The sequence below is a fragment of the Pan paniscus genome, chromosome 2, assembly GCF_029289425.2.
Source record: "Pan paniscus chromosome 2, NHGRI_mPanPan1-v2.0_pri, whole genome shotgun sequence".
Classification (NCBI taxonomy): domain Eukaryota; kingdom Metazoa; phylum Chordata; class Mammalia; order Primates; family Hominidae; genus Pan; species Pan paniscus.
In genome coordinates this window covers 48,660,982-48,685,583 of record NC_085926.1, presented here as the reverse complement: position 1 = coordinate 48,685,583, position 24,602 = coordinate 48,660,982, and the positions used below count along the sequence as shown (strand labels likewise).

The 24,602-nt window shown below is 47.1% G+C and overlaps 1 protein-coding gene across 9 annotated transcripts in view; it reads left to right on the top strand.

Moving 5' to 3' along the window:
• Positions 1-22,831, top strand: part of IP6K2 (inositol hexakisphosphate kinase 2) — a 30,746-nt gene extending 7,915 nt beyond the window's left edge. For 3 of the 9 annotated variants that reach the window (XM_008971695.5, XM_008971697.3, XM_008971696.5), the window contains 5 exons: positions 15,388-15,716; positions 17,629-17,854; positions 19,357-19,532; positions 21,120-21,295; positions 22,061-22,831. In XM_008971695.5, the coding sequence (XP_008969943.1) occupies positions 15,388-15,716; positions 17,629-17,854; positions 19,357-19,532; positions 21,120-21,295; positions 22,061-22,561 (1,408 nt within the window). In that variant the 3' untranslated portion in view covers positions 22,562-22,831. Of the gene's footprint in view, positions 1-15,384; positions 15,717-16,568; positions 17,361-17,628; positions 17,855-19,356; positions 19,568-21,119; positions 21,296-22,060 lie in introns of those variants that run through there. The other 6 variants (XM_008971694.4, XM_003818397.6, XM_003818396.4 and 3 more) reach the window with 4 other exon arrangements.
• The last annotated feature ends 1,771 nt before the right edge of the window (positions 22,832-24,602 follow it).

Below are 24,602 nucleotides of genomic sequence, written 5' to 3'. Positions count from 1 at the left end.
AGGAGATCGAGACCATCCTGGCTAACACAGTGAAACCCTGTCTCTACTAAAAATACAAAAAATTAGCCGGGTGTGGTGGTGGCCACCTGTAGTCCCAGCTGCTCGGAAGGCTGAGGCAGGAGAATGGCGTGAACCCGGGAGGCAGAGCTTGCAGTGAGCCGAGATCCCGCCACTGCACTCCAGCCTGGGTGACAGAGTGAGACTCTGTCTCAAAAAAAAAAAAAAAAAAAAACTAAACTAATGAACATGAACAGCAGGACTGGGGCAGGTGAGGCCTGGGAAAGGTAAGGGACAGGACCCCTAGGATGATTTATCTCACGCTCAAAGACCGTTTTTACTTTGGAAAATAACTTAAGCTCCTTGTAATGAGCGAGAGAAGAGTAAGATATTAAAACTGGAAGTACCTTGTTGACCTTCACTGCTGGTCCTGAAATGCAATCTTATTTTTACTTTTTTTAGAGACAGGGTCTCACTCTGTCACCCAGGCTAGAGTGCAGTGGCACAATCTCATAGCTCACAGTACCCTCAACCTTCTGGGCTAAAGTGATCCTCCTGCCTCAGCCTTCTGAGTAGCTAGGACTACAGGCGCATGCCACCAAGCCTGGCTAATTTTTAAAACATTTTTTGTGAAGACAGGGTCTCACTGTGTTGCCCAGGCTGGTCTCAAACTTCTGAGCTCTAGCAATCCTCCCGCCTCAGCTTCCCAAACTGCTGAGATTATAGGTGTGAGCCTCCGTGCCTGGCCTCAAATGCGTGCGATCTTGATTGACTGAATCCACTGCTTTCCTCACAAACTGGGTGATTCTGAAGAGATCAGTGTGACCTTTGCTTTGGAACTGTGAATGCAATTGAACTTGATTTCCGTAACAAAAATTTTAAAATATTTTTCTGGATCTTATTTTGGAGAGCTAACTCAGGACTTTTGAAGGATAATTGGCAGGTGTCTCTTTATTAGGACATAGTGCTGTGACTGGTGCAGTCTTTTTTTTTTAATTAATTAATTTTTTTTTTTTTTTGAGATGGAGTCTCGCTCTCTTGCCCAGGCTGGAGTGCAGTGGTGCGATCTCGGCTCACTGCAAGCTCCGCCTCCTAGGTTCAAGTGATTCTCCTGCCTCAGCCTCCCCAGTAGCTGAGACTACAGGCACCTGCCACCATGCCTGGCTAATTTTTTTATTTTTAGTAGAGATGGGGTTTCACCATGTTAGCCAGGATGGTCTCGATCTCCTGACCTCGTGATCTGCCTGCCTTGGCCTCCCAAAGTGCTGGGATTACAGGCGTGAGCCACCGCGCCCAGCCTGACTGGTGTAGTCTTAAGACTTTTCTCAGAATCGTATCTCATTTTTTTCTGGGCTGGTCTGGAAGAACACTGACTGCACTCAGGCCAAGTGGGTTGGGTGATACAAGCTGCCAGATTGCTGCCACAAACCTGGAATAGTTTGCAGACCCTTGCGAGGAGTATTTGTCTAAGCGAGATGTTGAAAGGACCCAGAGGAAATTGTCAGAGTTCCCTTGGTCGCAGGAACTAGTGCTGCATAGGGTACACTTTCGTTCCTGCTCCAGCAAATGCAGCACTCAGGTGCTTGCCTGGGCAGGTCCGGGATGCCCTGCGTCTGTGGCTGCCCATTGGGACTGAATCACTGTTGGCATCCCTTATTTCAGAGGATGAATTCATGTGTCATTTGGGTTTGGCAGTGAGCTAAGAGCTAAATGGGGTAAACATTGCCCACTGGCAGGAAACATATAATCTTGTCTGAAGCTAATGGACCGTTACTTTTTTGGTTGTTTGAGACAGTGTCTCGCTCTGTCACCGGGCTGGAGTATGGTGGTACAATCTCTGCTCACTATAACCTTGAGCTTTCCAGGCTCAAGTGATCCCTCCACCTCTGCCTCCCGAGTAGCTGGGACAACAGGCATGTACCACCACACCTGGCTAGTTATTTTTTGTAGAGACAAGGTCTCACTATTTTGCCAGGATTGTTCTCAAACTCCTGGGCTCAAACAGTCATCCTGCCTTGGCCTCCAAAGTGCTAGGATTACACGTGTGTGAGCCACCACACGGGCCCTATGGAACCATTACTTATTGGCATATGAAAGAACCATGACTCGAGGATTGCAAAAATCCCTCATAGATTGAGACCTGTAAGCAATTTTGGCTTTAGTCTGAGAGAGTTGCTTCTCTGTGTTCTTGTTGAGTTACGTTTCTTACAATGTGGTGGGAGACTGGAGACTGAGAATTGTTCTTGAAAAAGGGGTAACTGGCTTTTACAACAGAACTGAAAATTCCTGGTATGTGTATAGAATACATTCAGCTATTTGTAAGAAAATTTGGCCAGTTGACTCATGCCTTGTAATCCTAGCACTTGGAGAGGCTAAGGCGGAAGGATCACTTGAGGCCAGGAGTTCGAGGCCAGCCTGGGCAACATAGTGAGCCCCCATCTCAAAATAAAGTTTGATATATTGATAAAGGGGACATATGAGACCTTAGAATCAATCATTGTTTTAGCGAGAAGCTTTTAAAATTGCTTAAATTCTTTCTAATTCTAGCAGGTTATTCTGATAAACATATTTCTTTTTTATTATTTATTTATGTATTATTATTATTATTTTTTGAGACAGGGTCTCGCTCTGTCACCCAGGCTGGAGTACAGTCATGTGATCACGGCTCACTGCAGCCTTGACCTCCCAGGCTCCAGTGACCCTTCCATCTCAGACTCCCAAGTAGCTGGGACCACAGGTATGCGCCATTGCACCTGGCTATTTTTTTTTTTATTTTTATTTGGTAGAGACAGGGTGTCCCCATCTTGCCCAGGCTGGTGATACACATATTTCTTGGTAGACTGAAAGTTCCTTCTTCCTGTTCCCTTTACCTTGGAGCCCTCTAGTCTGTCATTCCAGAAACCTGGTCAGACGAGGCAAAGAGATAGGGCAGCTAGTTGTGCTGGTGGTTCTAGAAAGGAGAAGCAGCTGAGAGGCTACTGTGTCCCTTATGGAAAACCTGAGATTTGTCCAGATTTTTGGAACAATCTGCTGTTTTGGGGGAAGAAGCTACATTATTGTATGACTTTCATGTAATCACTCCAGTTAAAATCTGTGGTTTCTTCATTAAAACCAGAATGAGCCTGGGTGCAGTGGCTCACACCTATAATCCCAGCACTTTGGGAGGCCAAGGGGGGCGGATCACCTGAGGCTGGGAGTTTGAGACCAGCCTGTCCAACATGGAAAAACGCTGTCTTTACTAAAAAATATATAAAAATTAGCCGGGCGTGGTGGCACATGCCTGTAATCCCAGCTACTTGGAAGTCTGAGGCAGGAGAATCACTTGAACCCGGGAGGCAGAGGTTGTGGTGAGCCGAGATCAGGCCATTGCACTCCAGCCTGGGCAACAAGAGCGAAACTGCATCTCAAAAGATAAAATAAAACCAGAATGAGATGCTATTGAGGGCTCTGACCTTCTAGCACCTTGTATACATCTTAAGGACAGTGTGTGTTGTGGTGTTGTGGTTGTTATTCTCACTTGGAGTGAAGCTCTGAGTACGAAGGGTGGGCTGGATCAGTGTTTGTTTCTAGGTGGATTTAAAACCATCAAGAGCCAGGCAGCCATCTGTGTTTTCCTGTTTCAATCTTGAATCCTCCTCTTCCCCCAGTATTTTCTCTCTCAGTTATAAAGGTAATGTGTGCTCAGAGTTGGAGGATATTATAAGTTTGAAACATTCAGAAAACTGAAAAGCGGGCAATCATGATCTTACCACCTAGTATAGGGCAGGTTTTGTGGTGTCTGAAGCTTATATAAAATAATATAAATATATGTAACATAAATACATAATTTGTAATTATACGTGTAATTATAAATGCCATCTTTAAACAAAATAATGTACAAATATGATAACAAAATTAGGTAAGAAAGTGAATGTTTGTTTAGATTGAAAAAAATCACAAAAAGTTACACATTTAAAAATGCAGAAGAAAGTTCTATAGTACTTACCTCCCTACATTTTGGGGCAGCATTTTGACCACCGCTTTCTTTCTTTTTTATTTTTTTTGGGGACAGGGTCTCATTTTGTCACCCAGGTTCACTGTAGCCTCAGCCTCCCAGGTTCAAGCTATTCTCCTGCTTCAGCCCCCCAAGTAGCTGGGACTATGGGCCCGTGCCACCACGCCCAGCTAGTTTTTGTATTTTTAGTGGAGATGGGGTTTTGCCACGTTGCTCAGGCTGGTCTTGAACTCTTGAGCTTAAGTGATCTGCCTCCCAAAGTGCTACTTTTACAAGCCTGAGCCACCGCACCTGGCCTGACCACCTCTTTCTATAATAGCAATATTACAACTTTCTGTAGAGAGAACAGAAGGGTCGCCATAGTCACTCCTCAAGGGTAATTGATCCTATCTTTTATTTCTTTATTTGGTTGTTTGACATAGGGTCTCACTCAGTCATGCAGGCTGAAGCTCAGTGGTATAATTAGAGATCACTGCAGCCTCAGACTCCTGGGCTCAAGAGATCCTCCTGCCTCAGCCTCCTGAGTAGCTAGGGCTACAGATGTGCACTACCGCAACTTGCTAATTTTTTTGTAGAGATAGGGTCTTGCTGTGTTGCCGAGGCTGGTCTTGAACTTCTGGCCTCAAGTGATCCTACTGCCTTGGCCTCTTTTTTTTTGAGATGGAGTTTCACTCTTGTTGCTCAGGCTGGAGTGCAATGGCGTAGTCTCGGCTCACTGCAACCTCCGCCTCCCGGGTTCAAGTGATTCTCCTGCCTCAGCCTCCCGAGTAGCTTGGAATACAGGCGCCCACCACCATGCACGGCTAATTTTTTGTATTTTTAGTAGAGACAGGGTTTCACCATGTTGGGCAGTGTGGTCTCAAACTCCTGACTTCAGGTGATCCACCTGCCTTGGCCTCCCAAAGTGCTGGGATTACAGGTGTGAGCCACTATGCCTGTCCTTCTGTTTTTATTTTTTTTTATTTTTTTATTTTTTATTTTATTTTTTTTATTTTTTATTTTTATTTTTTGGTAGAGAGGGGTTTTTGCCATGTTGCCTAGGCTGGTCTCGAACTCCTGGGCTCAATCGATCCACCTACCTCAGCCTCTCAAAATGTTGGGATAACAGGCATGAGCCACCACGCTTGGCCAAGCTGTAGTATATCCTTGAATAATTCTTTTAGAGAAGGCTTGTGAATAGCCTTTTTTTTTTTTTTTAATAGACAGTGTCCTGCTCTGTCATCCAGGCTGGAGTGCAGTGGCATGATCATACCTCACAGAATTCTGGAACTCCTGCACTCCAGTGATCCTCCCACCTCAGTCTCCCCGCCATGCCTGACTAATTAAAAAATTATTTAGAGACTGGCTGTCACTGTGCAGCTTGCCCAGTCTGGTCTCGATCTCTTGACCTCGTGATCCGCCCGCCTCGGCCTCCCAAAGTGCTGGGATTACAGATGTGAGCCACTGCGCCTGGCCCCATCTTCCTTCTTATAACTTAAAAGTTTATCAAAAGTGAGGCCTGGTGCAGTGGCTCATGCCTGTAATCCCAGCACTTTGGGAGGCTGACGCGGGCAGATCACTTGAGGCCAGTAGTTTGAGACCATCTTGACCAACACACTGAACTCAGTCTCTACTGGGTGGGGTGATTCACGTCTGTAATCCCAGCACTTTGGGAGGCTGAGGCAGCGGATCACGAGGTCAAGAGATTGAGACCATCCTGGCTAACACGGTGAAACCGCATCTCTACTAAAAAAATACAAAAAATTAGCCGGTTGTGGTGGCAGACGCCTGTAGACCCAGCTACTCGGGAGGCTGAGGCAGGAGAATGGCGTGAACCAGGGAGGCGGAGCTTGCAGTGAGCTGAGAATGCGCCACTGCACTCCAGCCTGGGCAACAGAGTGAGACTCCGTCTCAAAAAAAAAAAATTAGAAAAATTAGCCGGGCACAGTGGCGCGTGCTTGTAATCTCAGCTACTCGGGAGGCTGAGGCATGAGAATCGCTTGAACCTGGGAGGCAGAGGTTGCCGTGAGGTGAGATCATGCACTCTAGCCTGGGCAACAGAGCAAGACTCTCAGAGAAAAAAAAAAAGTGTATCATAAACGGCCCGGTGCGGTGGCACACGCCTCTAATCCCAGCACTTTGGGAGGCCAAGGCAGGAGGATCACTTGAACTCAAGAGTTCAAGACCAGCCTGAGCAACATAGCAAAACCCCGTCTCTACAAAGAAATACAAAAATTAGCCGGGTATGGTGGCGTGTGCTTATAGCTGCCCCAGCAACTTGGGAAGCTGAGGTGGGAGGATCACTTGAGCCTGGGTGGACAAGGCTGTGGTGAGCTGAGATTACGCCACTGCACTGCAGCCTTAACAATGGAGACCCTGTCTCAAAAAAAAAAAAAAGTGTATCATAAGCATTTTCTCCTGGTTAAAAAATATAAAATTGATAAGAAAGCTCTTCATGCTATCCTAATAGTCCGTCATACAATTGAATGAAAAAAATATTTTTGTTTCATTCATCTCCTATTGCTGGATGTGGAGGCGAATGTGTTCATCATCAAGGATGATAGATGTCCTGATTTTATGGAGCAGTGGACTTGATTTTTATGGAGTTTTCCTGAGGTTGATGGTAGTTTGATGCCATGTACCCAGACAGGTCAATTTGGTGTTCCCCACAAGACATCCTTTCAGAGTCAGACATTGACTGTGTCCTTCCTGGCTTTATTTTACTAAAAATGCTTTTTAGTTTTTTATTGTTTGTTTTTTTCTTTTCTTTTCTTTTTTGAGATGGAGTCTCACTCTGTTGCCAGGGTAGAGTGCAGTGGCGCAATCTCCGGTCACTGCAGCCTCCGCCTCCTGGGTTCAAGCAATTCTCCTACCTCAGCCTCCCAAGTAGCTGGGATCACAGGCATGTGCTACCATGCCTGGCTAATTTTTGTATTTTTTAGTAGAGACCGGGTTTCACCACGTTGGCCAGGCTGGTCTTGAACTCCTGGCCTCAAGTGATCTGCCCGCCTCGGCCTCCCAAGGTGCTGGGATTACAGGCGTGAGCCACTGCTCCTGGCTGATAGTTTTTATTTTTAAAAATATTTTTATATTTATTTCCTCATCTCCATGGTTAGCAAGAGATATTTTTGTTTTGTTTTGTTTTTTGAGACAGAGTCTAGCTCTGTGTCCCAGGCTGGAGTGCAGTGGTGCAATCTTGGCTCACTGCAAGCTCTGCTTCCTGGGTTCACGCCATTCTCCTGCCTCAGCCTCCTGAGTTGCTGGGACTATAGGCACCTGCCACCATGCCTGGCTAATTTTTTTTTTTTTTTGTATTTTTAGTAGAGATGAGGTTTCACCGTGTTAGCCAGGTTGGTCTTGATCTCCTGACCTCGTGATCCACCCGCCTCGGCCTCCCAAAGTGCTGGGATTACAGGCGTGAGCCACCGTGCCTGGCCGAGATAATTATTTTTTAGTGACGATTTAGCAACCTGAAAACCTTGGGTCTTTGGGATATGACCTCAGTATCAACACAGAATATTTGAATGCTGGTTAATATATTTGTTTTAAACTGTGATAGAATTGAAATCTTGTAGCCACATTTTGAAAATTTATTCTTCATTAGCTAGTCTTTTCTCACCTGATTTTCTACAAGAGAGAATTTTCCAAAAGGTTAGTTGTCGTTACATTAAGAACTTGGGTTTTGTTTGACATGAAATGTTTCTACACCAGCAGGTCTCAGATGAATGTTCAGGCGTGGGTCCTTAATTTATACTCCCCAGTTAATGCAGACTTATAAGGTGGAAAATAATAAATGCAAAGTAAACTAATATTAGCCAGTGCTTGGAATGCATTTTGTAAAGTGTGCAGCAGGCCACATTTTAATAATTGTGCTCACCATATGATTGGTGTGGATTTGGATGATGATTGCAGTGGGTGCCTTATGAGTTCTCTGCTGATCTGTATGTGTTAGGTATTCATGACACAGTAGTGATTTGAGGCACATTTTGTGGAGTGCCTACTTTATGCTGGTGCTCTTGTAAATCCTGGAGATTCAGCAGTGAACACTGCAGTCAAAAATCTGACCTTATGTTTTCAAGTGGAAATTGGGTGGGAGGAGACAATTAACAAGACAAGTAAGAAACGTAGACGGTGATAAGTGCTGAGGAGAAAATAAAGCAGGGGTGCCCCAGGGAGTGGCACTCACTTTTAGATAGAGTGGCTGAAGATCCCATTAAAGAGATGACATTTGCTTAGCTAGCTGTGGTGATGCACTCCTGGAGTCAGAGCTGCTCAGGAGGCTGAGGTGAGAGGATCACTTGAGCCCAGGAGTTTGAGGCTGCAGTGAGCCGTGATTACGCCACTGCACTTTTAGCCTGGGCAACAGAGCAAGACTCTATCTCAAAAAAAAAAAAGGGGGGGGGGTGACATTTGCACAAAGGGCTGAAGGAGGTTGAGAGAGTGAGCCAAGGGGGATATCTGGGGGAAGAACATATCAAGCAAAGGGAATAGCAAGTAAAAAGGCCCTGAGGTACGTGTGTATCAGGCATATTTGAGAAATAAGGAAGCCAGTATAATTGGGCCACATTTGATGTTGATATTTTTTCCTCTATGGATGCTTTATTTTATTTTTTTTGAGATGGAGTCTCGCTCTTTTGCCCAGGCTGGAGTGCAGTGGTGCAATCTTGGTTCACTGCAACCTCTGCCTCCTGGGTTCAAGCAATTCTCCTGCCTCAGCCTCCCAAGTAGCTGGGATTACAGGTGTCCACCACCATGCCCAGCTCATTTTTTAAAAATTTATTTATTTTAGTAGAGGTCAAGGCTGACCTTAGCATGAGTGATTCAAGATACTCAAAGTGATGCAGATGAGTCCAAATAGAATGGATGCAAAAGGAAATTTCAGCCAATGAGTTTGTATGTAGAAACTATTGGACAATGAGTAGGATTTATTTTTATTTATTTATTTTTTTAGACGAAGTCTCGCTCTGTTGCCCAGGCTGGAGTACAGTGGTGCGATCTCAGCTCACTGCAACCTCCGCCTCCCGTGCTCAAGCGATTCTTGTGCCTCAGCCTCCCAAGTAGGTGGGACTACAGGCGCCTGCCACCACGCCTAGCTAATTTTTTGTATTATTAGTAGAGACGGGGTTTCACCATGTTGGCCAGGCTAGTCTTGAACTCCTGACCTCAAGTGATCACCTGCCTCGGCCTCCCAAAGTGCTGGAATTACAGGTATGAGTCAGCGCACCCAGCAGGATCTTTTTAAGTATAATCTTTTTTTTTTTTTTTTTTTTTTATTTGAGACGGAGTCTTGCTCTTGTCGCCCAGGCTGGAGTGCAATGGCACGATCTTGGCTCACTGTAGCCTCCACTTCCTGGGTTCAAGTGATTCTCCTGCCTCAGCCTCCCGAGTAGCTGGGATTACAGGCGCCTGCCACCACGCCCAGCTACTTTTTGTATTTTTAGTAGAGACGGTTTTGCCATGTTGGCCAGGCTGGTCTCGAACTTCTGAGCTCAGGCAATCCGCCCGCCTCAGCCTCCCAGGGTGCTAGGACTATAGGCGTGAGCCACCACTCCTGGCCAGCATAATCTTTTCTGATTATTAAAATAATACATACTTATGGGCCAGGCGCAGTGCCCTGTAATTTTTTGTATTGTTAGTAGAGATGGGGTTTCACCATGTTGACCAGGCTGGTTTCAAACTCCTGACCTCAAGTAATCCACCCGCCTCGGCCTCCCAAAGTGCCAGGACTACAGGCGTGAGCCACCGCGCCCAGCCACGTTGTCATTCCACTTAGTTAAACACCTAGGAGTGGGATTGCTATGTATATAATAAGTATATGTTTATAAGAAACTGCCAGACTGTTTTCCAAAGTGGCTTTGCATTGCTACCAGCAATGTATGAGGCATTGCATAATTAACCCTGGCTTGTATATGAATGTGTACCAGGCAGATGCTGGGTGGTGGCTCTGGAACACACAGGGAGGAGGTATGGGTGGTAAGGGTTGTTTTTCCACCATCAGTATAGTGTGCCTTATGCCACCCCTCTGTGACTGCCTGACCCTGGGGCTTTTCTTGAGCCAGAGTAAGTAGCCCCAGTGGATCCCATTTTGTAGCCTCTTTAACTAAATTCTGGATGAGTGAACTAAGGACCCAGGGGCTTTCATGAGTCATAGCCATTTTATTTGCATTACTTTAAAAGTTAAGAATATTAAGGCATTGTTTCCAACAGATCCTTAAACCAATTTGATAGATTTGGGGGAGGGACTGAGTGGGAAAACTGTATGCTGTGCTAGGATGGATGTTCTGTGTTTCTTACCTGTTCATAGTTTCATGGACAAATGTGAGGCAATGTGGAAAGCTAAAATAGATGCTAAATCTGAAGCCAGTATTTTGCAGTTATTTCCTGTCTTTCTAGGTACTGGGCCCACACATTGCATGGGCTTTATCGTAACCATTAATTTTCCAGCCTTCCAGGGAAACAGCTTTAGACCTTAGAGATCACACTGCTCAAAAAGAGAGAGAGAAACAGGTGACATGGAGATTGGTGCTTTGGGGCTTTTCTTTCTTCTGGTGTAGTTGAGGCTCCTAGGGAGGAAGCTGATTTGCTTTGTAATCTTTGGAAAATTGATCCTTCATTTCCTTGCAGAGATAGGGGCTGTGAGGGACCCTAGAACAGAAGTGCCACTTCTTTGCAACTCCAAATGTGAGAAGTATGTTTTACAGTAAAACCATACTTATGTTCATATTGAGAGATTGAACATAATTAAAACAAAAGGATCAAAAAGCAAGACTTACTATGTGCAATGCATTGATATTTTGTTTATTATTATTATTTTATAGAGTTGAGGTCTCACTACATAGCCCAGGCTAGTCTCGAATTCCTGAACTCAAGCAATCTTCCCATCTTGGCCTCCCAAAGTGCTAGGATTACAAGGAGTGAGCCACTGTACCCAGCCATATTTTGTTGTATTCTGTTTAATTTTTTTAAAAAACTACTAGTTACTACTCACTAACTTGCTTACACAACCCACAGAGTAGAGATCTACTCTAAGCCTCTCTTTTCCCATTTTACAGACCGTAAAACGAACCCAAAGGGAGCCACGGACTTGGAGTCTTTCTCCACGCTATTGAGTAGCAGAACTGGTACTAAAATGTGGCTCCACCTCACTACAGGATGGTCAATTGTTTCCCTAATTCTGCCTCACATTTGGAAGTTTCTTATCAGACTTGGCTCAGGCAAGGATGAGCCTGATTTTTCCTATCTTTCTACCCAAAATGATGATGATTTTCCCAAGAGCAGCATCCTATGGACCGCCAGAGATGGATGCAAGAGGAAGGGTGATAAGGTGGCACATCATGCCCAGCAGCTAATTAACACTCTGGAGAAGTGAAGTTGGAGACCCTCACTGGGCCTTTTGGCCTCCAGCTACGTTTTTTTGTTGTTGTTGTTTTTTGTTTTGTTTTTTTTTTGAGATGGAGTTTTGCTCTCATTGCCCAGGCTGGAGTGCAGTGGCTCACTGTATGTAACCTCTGCCCCCCAGATTCAAGCGATTCTCCTGCCTCAACCTCCCGAGTAGCTGGGATTACAGGCATGCGCCACCACACCCAGCTGATTTTGTATTTTTAGTAGAGACAGCATTTCTCTATGTTGGTCAGGCTGGTCTCGAACTCCAGACCTCAGGTGATTCCACCCGCTTAGGCCTCCCAGAGTGCTGGAATTATAGGTGTGAGCCACCACGCCCGGCCCCAGCTATGCTCTTGAGCCACACTCTAGAGACGCCATGAAGGACTGTTTTTGTTTATTTTCGTTGGAGGTGGGGATGGGTAAGACATACCTACACAGAGTTATTTTTCTATGTAACTGAGTACATTTAAGGAATCCTGAGCAGAGTTGATAAGGGATTTGCATTGTTGTTAGCATTGCTGTGATAGCAAAAGACAGGGTCTTACTCTCTCACCCAGTCTGGAGTGCAGTGGCTCAGTCATGGCTCACTGCAGCCTCAATGTCCTGGGCTCAAGTGATCCTCTTGTTTCAGCCTCCTGAATAGCTGGGACTCCAGGCATGCACCACTACACCTAGCTGAGTTTTAAAAAAATTTTGGGCTGGGCACGGTGGCTCATGCCCATAATCCCAGCACTTTGGGAGGCCAAGGCGGGCAGATCAATTGAGGTCAGGATTTCGAGACCAGCCTGGCCAACATGGCGAAACCCCATCTCTACTAAAAATACAAAAAAATTAGCCAGGCGTGGTGGCGTGCGCCTATAGTCCTCAGCTTCTCGGGAGGCTGAGGCACGAGAATCGCTTGAACCTGAGCGGCAGAGGTTGCAGTGAGCCAAGATCGCGCCACTGCACTCCAGCCTGGGCAACAGAGCAAGACTCCATCTCAATTAAAAAACAAAAAAATTGTAGAGATGGGGCTTACTATGTTGTCAACTCCTAGTCTCAAGTGATCTCCTACCTTGGTCTCCCAAAGTGCTGGGATTATAGGCATGAGCCACCATACCTGGCCTGGATTGTGTTTCTAAAGCCTGGCCCATGAGGAGCATCTTGTGCTTTAACAATTCATAATTATGGTACCTGACATGTGCTTTAGTACTGGCCGGCGGACCATGAATCAGTAGCTTCTTTTGGTATTACTCTTATTCAAAAGGTCTTTTCAGTAGACTAGTGTCAACCAGTCTGCATAGACCTAGAGAAAAGGCTTGTGTGGCCAGACTTCTCAGAGCTCCATCTTCTGGATAGAGCCTGGAATGGTTAGAATGTACTCATATTTACAGTCCCATTGCCTGTGTTGAGTTTCTGGACTCTTCTCAATACGTGCCTTCCTGGAGGCTTTTGTGGTGATGAGAAGGTAGTGCCAAGTAATCAGAACCTTAGGTTTAGATTCTCTGCTCTTTGCATATGGGAAAACTTACTGATTCCTAGCCGTTGAGTTCAGTTGAGGCCCATAGTCGGGTACTCTCTAAAAGGAAGAGATTAACACCAGTTTAAACTCTTTAAAAGAGGCTGCTTTATAAATAGAAAATATTAGTTAGGCGTGGTGGCATGCGCCTGTAGTCCTAGCTGCTTGGGAGGCTGAGACAGGAGATCCCTTGAGCCCAGGAGTTTGAGGGTGTTTTGAGCTATGATCGTGTCATTGCACTTCAGCCTGGGCGACAGAGTGAGACCCTGTTGACTTTTTTTAAGAAAACAGTAAAACGTTTAATTTTTTTAAGAAAAAATTAAAAATTGGTCAAGTGCAGTAGCTCACATCCATAGTCCCAGCACTTTGGGAGGCCAGGGTGAGCAGATCACCTGAGGTTAGGAGTTCAAGACCAGTCTGGCCAACATGGTGAAGCCCTGTCTCTACTAAAAATACAAAAAAAAAAAAAAAAAAAAAAAGCTAGGCATGGTGGGTGCCTGTAGTCCCAGCTACTTGGGAGGTTGCGGCAGGAGAATCGCATGAGACTGGGAGGCAGAGGTTGCAGTGAACCGAGATCACACTTCAGCCTGGGCGACAGAGCAAGACTCCATCTAAAAAAAAAAACAAAACGAAAAAACAACTGGCCGGGTGCGGTGGCTCACGCCTGTAATCCAGCACTTTGGGATGCCGAGGTGGGCGGATCACGAGGTCAGGAGATCAAGACCATCCTGGCTAACATGGTGAAACCCCGTCTCTACTAAAAATACAAAAAATTAGCCGGGCGTGGTGGCGGGCGCCTGTAGTCCCAGCTACTCAGGAGGCTGGCAGGAGAATGACGTGAACCTGGGAGGCGGAGCTTGCAGTGAGCCGAGATCTCACCACTGCACTCCAGTCTGGGTGACAGAGCGAGACTCCATCTCAAAAAAAAAAAGTAAAAATTCAGCTGGGCAGTGCCAGATATCATGTGCCCTAGAGGCAGCTGTATGGGGTTCACTTGGGAGAAGTGGCTTATTGTCTCTGGCCCTGGGTGAATTTCCTAACCATCTCTAATCACCTTCATTGTTTGCAACAGGGAGAGTAGTGTCTACCTCAAAGAAAGTGTCAGGACCAAATGACATAAGAAATTCCTGTCATGAGCCTGATACATAATAGGTGCTTTCCCCACATTAGAGGACAGAGGGCACATCTCTTCCAGATCCATCCTCACTCCTCTCTCAGTTGGAGTCATGGGAACTGAAGGAGTTCCCAGTAAAATCCCTGTACAGATACTGAAATGTAACTCAAGCCCTGTAAGTAATGCTAGTAGAGACTGTCTAATTTGTAAATTAGACAAAACAGAGAATGAGTGTGAGATGGCCTGAACCGGTTAACAGGGTGCATGCAGAAATGTGCTTCGTTGATGTGGCATCCAGTGCGTGGCTGAGTGAGTGGATGCGAGCTCTGATTGCCCCAAGAGCATAACTTTGGTTTAAAGGTGTGTACCAGCTTTTGGTGATCAGGATAGAACTGATAAAAATAGTGACCTAGAACACTGTGTATCTTTTTAAATGGAGTTAACCAGCCTTGATCAGTTGTTTTTAGATACAGATGTTAATCATTAAAGCTAGACCCAAGCTCCATTGCTAACAAGGTTAATGGGGCTCGTCTTTGGCCTTGGGCAGGAGCAGTGTGGGTAGACAACCTGGACAAGTAAATAATGAGTCTTACTAGATAATGAGTAAGCAGGTTTTCCCTATATTTAAATGCATTTTATAAAAATATAATTAATGGGGCTGGGTGCGGTTGCTCACACCTGTAATCCCAGCACTTTGGGAGACCGATTGGGCAGATCATGAGGTCAAGAGATCAAGACCATGCCAGCCAACGTGGTGAAACCCCGTCTCTACTAAAAATACAAAAATTAGCTGGGCGTGGTGGTGCGCACCTGTAATCCCAGCTACTCGGGAGGCTGAGGCAGGAAAATGGCTTGAACCCTGAGAGGCGGAGGTTGCAGTGAGTCGAGATTGTGCCACTGCACTCCCACCTGGCGATAGAGTGAGACTCCATCTCAAAAAAAAATTATATATATTAAAAAATTATATATATAATATATATTTATTATATATATAATATATATTATATATAATATATAAAATTAATGGGAGACCTGGGCATCATCCACTTAAAGCTTGACACTCTTATTAGAAAATGGTAAGATTTAATCCAAATATTAGGCTTGAAATTGTGATTTCACCTCACCATGGCATCAGTTTTGCCTGCGGCAGTGGCTTTCTAACACCGTAGTGGGACCTCTGCCTTTTTAGGGCCCCTGAACCCATTCCCTGCCTGTCTGCATCTAACCCCGCCCCATGAGCTCATAGTGTTTTTGTTTTTCTGCCGGAGAAGGCGGGGCCAAGGTGGGTGGCATGGGCGGAGTCCCGCAAGAGCTCAGACTGTTTGTCTTTGTCTTTCTGCTGAAGGAGCAGGGTGAGCAGCTCTAAGGCACTTCCCACGCTACTTCGAACCCCCATGTCATCATTGTGTTTGCTTCCAGCAGAGCGTCCTGGCCAGAACAAGCCAAGGAGCCAAGACGAGAGGGACACACGGACAAACAACAGACAGAAGACGTACTGGCCGCTGGACTCCGCTGCCTCCCCCATCTCCCCGCCATCTGCGCCCGGAGGATGAGCCCAGCCTTCAGGGCCATGGATGTGGAGCCCCGCGCCAAAGGCGTCCTTCTGGAGCCCTTTGTCCACCAGGTCGGGGGGCACTCATGCGTGCTCCGCTTCAATGAGACAACCCTGTGCAAGCCCCTGGTCCCAAGGGAACATCAGTTCTACGAGACCCTCCCTGCTGAGATGCGCAAATTCACTCCCCAGTACAAAGGTAAGTCCCAGCTGCTGGAGGGGTTGCCACACTGGCGAGGAGATGTGAGAGATCGTGGCCATGGAAGGCCCTGGCAGCCATCCCTGGAGCCCTCACTCCCTCCCACTCTGTGCTTTCCCTCCCTCTCCTCCTTCTCCTCCTCCTGGCCCTCAGCCCAGCATCTCACACCCTCAGTTTTCAAGCCCTGGTAAGATTGCTCAATTCTGTTTTGTTTTGTGGATTTGAGTTTGATTTTGGTAGAAGTGTAGTTGTGTTTTATGTTCAGGTGTCTCTTGATCACAGTAACCCATAGTCCCCCATTGGGGGGACGGTGGGGGAAGACTTTGGGAGGATTTTACCCAGAATACTTGCCGCCTGCTTTTTGTCCTCCAGGAAACCAGAAGCCCGGGTGATTAGGTAGGCCGGGGAGCAGCATTGAGTCAGATGGAATGCAGGAGTGGGAGGCCTGTGCTGATTAGCCCAAGCCCTTTGCTGTTACAGAATGTCCCCAAAATTGCTATATGAAAGCAACCCTTCGATTCACATATGATAATTTTTTTATTTCTTTTTATAATGTATTTTATAGGGGACATCAGCAGCCACCAGCATGGTGGGGTCTTTGCTGGGGGGAGTGGGGGAGTCTTTTGTAAATCAAGTAAGAATCCATTAAAGAAATTAATTTTAAATGTGCATTACCTGGTTACATAAAGGACTCTAGAACAACTTAGGTTCTTTTGGGACTGTTGAAACATTGTCTTTAAGGACAGAATGTACTGGGTGCCTTTCTCTGTACTCTGAATATGCATGTGTATTGCGGTGGGGATGGGGGAGTTGGGGGCCCTCACTTGGTCCTTCTCTGTTGTTTTTTTCCAGGACAAAGCCAAAGGCCCCTTGTTAGCTGGCCATCCCTGCCCCATTTTTTCCCCTGGTCCTTTCCCCTGTGGCCACAGGGAAGTGTGGCCTGAATACCCCACCCCGGCTCCTCTGCACCCAGAGCTGGGGGCCACCTCAGAAGTGTCATCTCTCTCTGAGCACGCATTCCCCTGCAGCAGTCGAGGACTGAGCAGATTGAGTGATGCTGGGGCAGAGAGGCCTGGGAGGAAAGGTGTTCAGCCAGTCGTTTGTAAGGCGCTCGTCGGCACCTGCTGAAACGCCCCCACCTGACAGCCCCATCCTCAAAGACTGTCTAATTACTCATGGCAGGTTCTAGAGACTTAAGGGGAAAAGCTGCTTTCAAGGCCACCACATGTCTGTGCTCCCCAACCAGCTCTATCTGCCTTGTGTTCATTTTGTTATTTTGTGACGTGAGACTGCAAAGACCAATAAAAACATATTTTATAAGAACAAAAGGCCTGGGTGCCTACCCGTGTGGGGGCACTGTGGGAAGCCTTTGCTAGGGTGTCTTGTGCTGTGTGGTTTGTTTTGTTTGCCCCTTTATTTTGCTTTGCTTACCCAGTCTTCCCTTACTCTTGGATGCTTCTTAACCCTCAGGCAAACCTGTGTTCCCCCTGTATTCAGGCTCTGCTTTAAAGCAAGGCATGAGGCTGTTGGAGTTTCTGTTTAGGGCATTAAAAATTCCTGCAAACTATAAAGAGCAATGTTTTCAGTCTTTTAGGATTAGAAGAATTACATAAAAATTAATAAACATTTTCAATGATGGAAAAATGTGTCTTGTAATTCTTTGGCTCTTGCCTCGTTGAGTACATCAGAGAGGAAGACTCTCAGCCATGTTTGCTCCCTAATTGCTTGTCTTGTATGGTGTCATCTTTTCTAGCTGTTTTGATATTTGTTAAGTTTGCAGATGAGTTTGGGGCCTCTGGCAACATAGAGACTAAGGAACTGGGTAAGAAAAAAACAAATGTTACAATCATGTTACTTACAACGCTTCTTCCTGCTAAATTAAAAGTTCTTTCTGCTCCTCACCCCCTTCCAGGTGTGGTATCTGTGCGCTTTGAAGAAGATGAAGACAGGAACTTGTGTCTAATAGCATATCCATTGAAAGGGGACCATGGAATTGTGGACATTGTAGATAATTCAGACTGTGAACCAAAAAGTAAGCTCCTAAGGTGGACAACAAACAAAAAACATCATGTCTTAGAAACAGAAAAGACCCCTAAGGACTGGGTGCGTCAGCACCGTAAAGAGGAGAAAATGAAGAGGTGAGTGTAGACAGAGGGCAACTCTGGGCTATGTGGGAGGGGAAGTGTTGGGGGTTTTGGTTACAGCCCAGTTCCCTGGAGCTAAGGACTGAAGTGGATTTAGTAGGTACCTTGTCATTCAGTGGCCAATTCCCACATGGCATACTCAGCCTCTCTTTGTTTAATTGACTCTGGTTAGATCATGCCAGTTTGGGCAAACAGCTGCACTGGCAGCTGTAAGAGATTCACTCACTCTTCTATGACTGCTCTGTGCTAGGCTGTGTTCTGGAGATGTAGCAGTGACTAAGAGAGGAGCCATCCTTTTACCTCAGGTTGTTCACCAGTGGTGGGGGATGAAATGAGCAGTTGGGCATCCCTGAAACTCAGCAATCCCCCTAAGCAGGGCCATCCTACCCTTGCACCTTGGCAAAGCTTGTGAAAATATAAATAGTATATATAAAGTAAAGTACATGTAATGTAGCTAAGTAGGTTGACTTAGTCCCATGGAATTTCAGTTCCTATTTTCCCAGTTGCCAGCTTTTGGAGTCAGGGGAACCTGGTTGTACTGGAGGCTAGGTGGTACCACTGCCTAGAAGAGGGCAGTGAAGGCTCTCCACATACAGGGCTGGGGAGCAGGGGCTGATCTTGGATCTTAGGTTCTTTTTGCTGTAGAAAATAGTGGTTGACTGGTCCCTTAATTTTATTTTCTAAAATCAACTTTCTTGAGGTATACATGTGGTAAAATGCACCCATTTGGAGTGTTCAGAGAGTTTTGGCAGATGTTTACACGGTAAGCCACCACCACATCAAGAAGTCACTTTTCATTACTGTAGAAAGTTTCTGGCCGGGTGCGGTGGCTCATGCCTGTAATCCCAGCACTTCAGGACGCCAGGGCGGGCGGATCACCTGAGGTCAGGAGTTCGAGACCAGCCTGACCAATATGATGAAACCCTGTCTCTACTAAAAATACAAAAATTAGCCCGGTGTGGTGGCATGCGCCTGTAGTCCCAGCTGAGACAGGAGAATCTCTAGAACCGGGAGGCGTAGGTTGCAGTGAGCTGAGATCACACCATTGCACCTGGGCAATAAGAGCGAAACTCCATCTCAAAAAAAGAAAAAAAAGAAAGTTTCTTTGTGCTTTAACCCTGGATTTTATTTATTTATTTATTTATTTATTTATTTATTTATTTATTTATTTATTTTTTGAGTCTTGCTTGTTCTGTTGCCCAGGCTCTGGAGTGCAGTGGCACGATCTTCTAGGCTCACTGCAACCTCTGCCTCCCAGGTTCAAGTGATTCTCCTGCCTCAGCCTCCTGAGCACATCACCACGCCTGGCTAATTTTTGTATTTTTAGTAGAGACAGGGTTTCACCCTGTTGGCCAGGCTGGTCTCCAACTCCTGATCTCAAGTGATCTGCCCATCTCGGCCTCCCAAAGTGCTGGGATTACAGGCATGAGCCACCACGCCCGGCCTTCTGAATTCTGATAAGACATACTGATTTATTGGTCCTTATCTCTTTATAGCCATAAGTTAGAAGAAGAATTTGAGTGGCTAAAGAAATCTGAAGTCTTGTACTACACTGTAGAGAAGAAGGGGAATATAAGTTCCCAGCTTAAACACTATAACCCTTGGAGCATGAAATGTCACCAGCAACAGTTACAGAGAATGAAGGAGAATGCAAAGCATCGGAACCAGTACAGTATCCTTTGTTCACGGGCATCTCTGCATTTGAGGGTAAGAGGAGAGGAAATGAGGAAGTCCCTTGAAGCTTGGAGAGAGAAGTTAGGTTTTTATAGTCATGGTTGAGTTTCTCCTACCTGGGTTATTCCAGGACCTGTATGATAATTATGGGCAAATAATCACTTCCCTCAGGGCAGCTACTGACCTAGGAGTGCAGATGATGAGGAGTGGGGTATAATGGGTTTCTGGGAGGTGAGGGGTGCCTCATGAAGGGGCCAGCTTGCATCAGGTGGGCTTTAGCCTAGGTAACCTAGAGGAAGAGGGCAAGGAGCTGCTCCCTGTTTTCAGACTTTTCAGAAGTCTGAAAACATTGCTCACCTGCCAAGGGCTGGGGTGTTTGGGTGAGGAGACTGACCTTTCAGTCCTGGTTCACCAGACCGCCACTGGGACATGAGCTGTGCATAAGGAAATCTTGGTTTTCTTTTCTCTTTTCTTTTTTTCCTCTCTCTCTCTCTTTTTTTCTTTTTTTTTTGAGACAGAGTCTTGCTCGTCCCCCAGGCTAGAGTGCAGTGGTGTGATCTCAGCTCACTGCAACCTCCGTCTCCCAGGTTCAAGCGATTCTCATGCCTCAGCCACCCAAATAGTTGGGATTACAGGCATCCGCTACCACGTCTGGCTCATTTTTGTATTTTTAGTGGAGACAGGGTTTCACTATGTTGGCCAGGCTGATCCAAACTCCTGACCTCAGGTGATCCACCTGCTTTGGCCTCCCAAAGTGCTGGGATAACTGGCATGAACCACCACGCCCAGCCCTCTTCCTCCCTGCCCCTCCCCTCCCCTCCCCTTTGTAGAGGTAAGGTCTCACTGTGTTGCCCAGGCTGGTCTCAAACTCCTGGGCTCAAGTGATCCTCCTGCCTCAGCCTCCCAAAATGTTGGGATAACAGGCGTGAGCCACCACGCCTAGCCTTTTATCTATTTTTTGGTCTCTTAAAAATGTAAAAACCATTCCTAGCTTATAGGCCATAAACAGCAAGCACTGGGCCATAGTTTACCAGTTTCTGCTGTTGGGAGCACTGATTCCTTGAATGGGGAATAATGAGACAATGGTCTGTGCACTAGAGACACTCATTATTTCTGGTTATTGTTTCTAGACCTTTTTAGTGCACACAGCTGGGAAGCAGACATTTAAAGAGCAAAGTATTTTCATGAGTTTATACTAATATTTCCAGTTCACATTTAAGGCTACAGGATTTACTGAACTTTCTTGATGTTCTACTTGTAATTGAGGACTTTGTTTTTGGACCCTAGTCCTACACTTAGCTAAGAGTTCAGAAGATGGCGTGTGTGTCTCCCAGGCAGGAAGAGCCTAGGCCTCTGTTGAGTCCAGGTGCAGGCTGCTTCCATGCCAGTTCCCTGACAAGAAGTAAAGGTGTCTCTTAGCTTTATAGTCAGCTCTGGACTCCCTGTGTCAGGGATGGCAGGACTAATGGAGTCTCCTGTGGGTTCAGGCTTCTCTGGGTCACTGCATCAAGGCACTGTACCTTGAGAGTGCCAAGGACCCATGCAGTAGCACTTCCTTTTGGGGGTATTATTCTTAACTACTCAGAATTTATCTTACTGGAAAACCTGACTTCCCGCTACGAGGTGCCTTGTGTCCTTGACCTCAAGATGGGCACACGACAACATGGTGATGATGCTTCAGAGGAGAAGGCAGCCAACCAGATCCGAAAATGTCAGCAGAGCACATCTGCAGTCATTGGTGTGCGTGTGTGTGGCATGCAGGTGAGGGGGATGCTAGGGCTGGCTAGGGCATCCAGTGGCTGTCACTTCCCCACCCTGGTATAGTCCTGTTTGCTCAAAAGATTCCAGGCCAGGTGCAGTGGCTCACACCTGTAATCCCAGCACTTTGGGAGGTCAAGGTGGGTGGATCACCTGAGGTCAGGAGTTTGAGACCAGCCCAGGCAACATGGCGAAACCCTGTCTCTGCTAAAAATACAAAAATTGGCTAGGCGTGGTGGTGCACGGCTGTAATACCAGCTACTTGGGAGGCTGAGGCATGAAAACAGCTTGAACCCAGGAGGCAGAGGTTGCAGTGAGCTGAGATCACGCCATTGCACTCCAGCCTGGGCGACGGCGAGACTGTCTCAAAATAAAAAGGTTCCAGATTCGACCCTACATGAGTCTGTTGCTTTTTGGTTAAAAAAGAAAGCATGCATGCCTGCATGATCCTCTCTCAGATTGGTCTGGTTGGCTGAGTCCAGAATCTGTGGATAGTAGTAGGGAGGAAGGCAAAAGGGTTAGGTCCTCTCCAGTGACCCAGATGTTGAGGTGGGGTGCTGGGGCACAATGACCAAACCCATGTTGGATGGCTGCATCCCAGGTGGGGGCTGATCAGAGAGCATAGTGGACAGTGGCTCATGTGCAACTGGTGTACTTTATCTGATCTGGGCTGTCACATGCCGCCACCACCACACCACCCCACCCCTGCCCAGGGTCCAGGGTTTGAGATGGCCCTCAGCCCCTGACTTGCTGGTCTCTCTCCTACAGGTGTACCAAGCAGGCAGTGGGCAACTCATGTTCATGAACAAGTACCATGGACGGAAGCTATCGGTGCAGGGCTTCAAGGAGGCACTTTTCCAGTTCTTCCACAATGGGCGGTACCTGCGCCGTGAACTCCTGGGCCCTGTGCTCAAGAAGCTGACTGAGCTCAAGGCAGTGTTGGAGCGACAGGAGTCCTACCGCTTCTACTCAAGCTCCCTGCTGGTCATCTATGATGGCAAGGAGCGGCCCGAAGTGGTCCTGGACTCAGATGCTGAGGATTTGGAGGACCTGTCAGAGGAATCAGCTGATGAGTCTGCTGGTGCCTATGCCTACAAACCCATCGGCGCCAGCTCTGTAGATGTGCGCATGATCGACTTTGCACACACCACCTGCAGGCTGTATGGCGAGGACACTGTGGTGCATGAGGGCCAGGATGCTGGCTATATCTTCGGGCTCCAGAGCCTGATAGACATTGTCACAGAGATAAGTGAGGAGAGTGGGGAGTGAGCTTGCTAGCTGCTCCAGTACTTGAGAGCGACTCTGTGTCCCAGGCACAGCTGTGCTGCGTCAGGGAGGAGGCCAGTGTGGCCAGGTGGTGGCTCCTGCAGCCTGGAGCTGATATGCAGTGGCCTCTGTGAGCCCCAGCCTGAGCCAGTCCCAGCTGTGCTTGGAGTCTTTATTTATTTTAACTATTTCTTCAACATTCCACATTTGATGATGATACCTCTTTCTTCCCTGAGTGTATATGTTCTAATACAAATCTTTTTGTTTATTGTATATAGTGCTCCTGTCATTCTTTCCAAGGGCAGGCAGTCCCCCTCCCAAGCCTCACCACATGCTGTGACCACCTCCCTGGCTCAGTATTCTCCTGGCTGCCACCCCCACCCCATGGATCCTAAAGTCAGCACAGCCTCTTGGCATGGTGTACAGTCTCCAACCCAGCATCCTGAAGGTTACCCAGAAAGGATTCCCAACTTACATACCTTCTGGGGTCTGTGCTGGCTAAGTGTCTCAGCACCTCTATCCAAAAACCACATGACGCTTGACACAGGTCTTCTCATGGGCCGTATGCAGCTTAAGCCAATTAGATAGCAGGTGATCCAAACCTTGGGTCCAGCTTTTAATCCCTCCTATGCCACTGGCAGCAGCTAATTGGCTGGCTATTGTGATAGATGTCCTGGAAGCAATACTAGGGTCTCTAGCCTCGGGTCTGGTCCATTGGCAGCCATGGACTGTGTTGTAAAGGGGCCCAGGTGATGGAGGGTACCATAAAAAGGCGTGTTTGGGTAGGTAGGGTGGTCCTCTTGGCCACACCACCTGTCACCACTCCTGCCCAGCCCTAGTCCCCATTGCAATTTCACCAGTCTTATTCTTCAGGCAGTCCCAGACAGCACAGACCCCGAGATTCTGCTCTGCCCCAGGAGGGCTTCTGGGAGGAGGAAGGGCCAAGAGAGGTCTTGAACTGCAGAGCCAGACCTGGTGCAGAGAAGGCAGGGTCTGGATGTCAGTTTCTAGCAGTTCTACCCCTCACCTGAACCTCACACTAGGCCTATGTACTTTAGGCCTAAAAATAGGCAACTGGGTCAGACAGATTACGGGATAACACCCATAATCCCAACACTGGAAGGCCAAGGTGGGAGGACTGCTTGAGTCTGGGAATTTGAGACTAGCCAGAGCAACATAGCAAGACCTTGTCTCTACTAAAAAAAAAAAAAAAAAAAGCTGAGTGTGGTGGTGCATGCCTGTAGTCCCAGAGACAGTAGGCTTGAGCCTGGAAGGTCAAGGCTGCAATGAGCTTGATCATCCCACTGCACTCCAGCCTGGACGACAGAGCAAGACCCTGTCTCAAAAAATAAATACAGATAAAAATAGAAAACTTGCACACACTGGCCTGTACACGCCTCCTGCTTCCTGGGCTCGGGCTTCCTGTGGAGCGTAGCTGGACCATTCTCAGCCACAGTCTCTCCAGGACCCTGAGGGCCTCTTCCCTGGGTCTTCCAGGCACTCATTACAAGGATTTCATATATCTGGAGATCTGGGCTGACTGGAAAGCTGGGTGGATCAAATAGGCTCTTAAGGCCACCGTGGTACCCCACTCCCTCTTTCATCCCTCCTCTATGCTCTCAGAAAGGGGCATCGCAAATCTTAAGTCCTATAAAGACAATAAAACACAGCAAGATGATAGCGATTGATGGGGGTGGGAGCTTGACGGACAAATACTATAGGAGAGGGAAGGGAAAATTGTCCCAGGTAGAGGGAACAGAATATGCAAAGGCCCAATATAGAGAAAAACAGCCATAGCTGAAGAGAGAGGAGGAGTAGGGGTGGGGAGCAAAGATGGGAGGGCTTTAGACAGGGAATAGCCCCGCCTGGTTTCTGCTTTTGTGGCCCCCTTCTCCCCACACTTGCTCCCCACTGGCCACCACCGGCACTCGGTGAAGACAGGTGGTGAGGCCTAGACACACCGAGAGCCGGGCCCCGCGGGGGCTTCCAAGTGTCGGATCAGCAAGATCATCCTTTCGAGGTCGCCGTCCTTGCAATTAGTAGA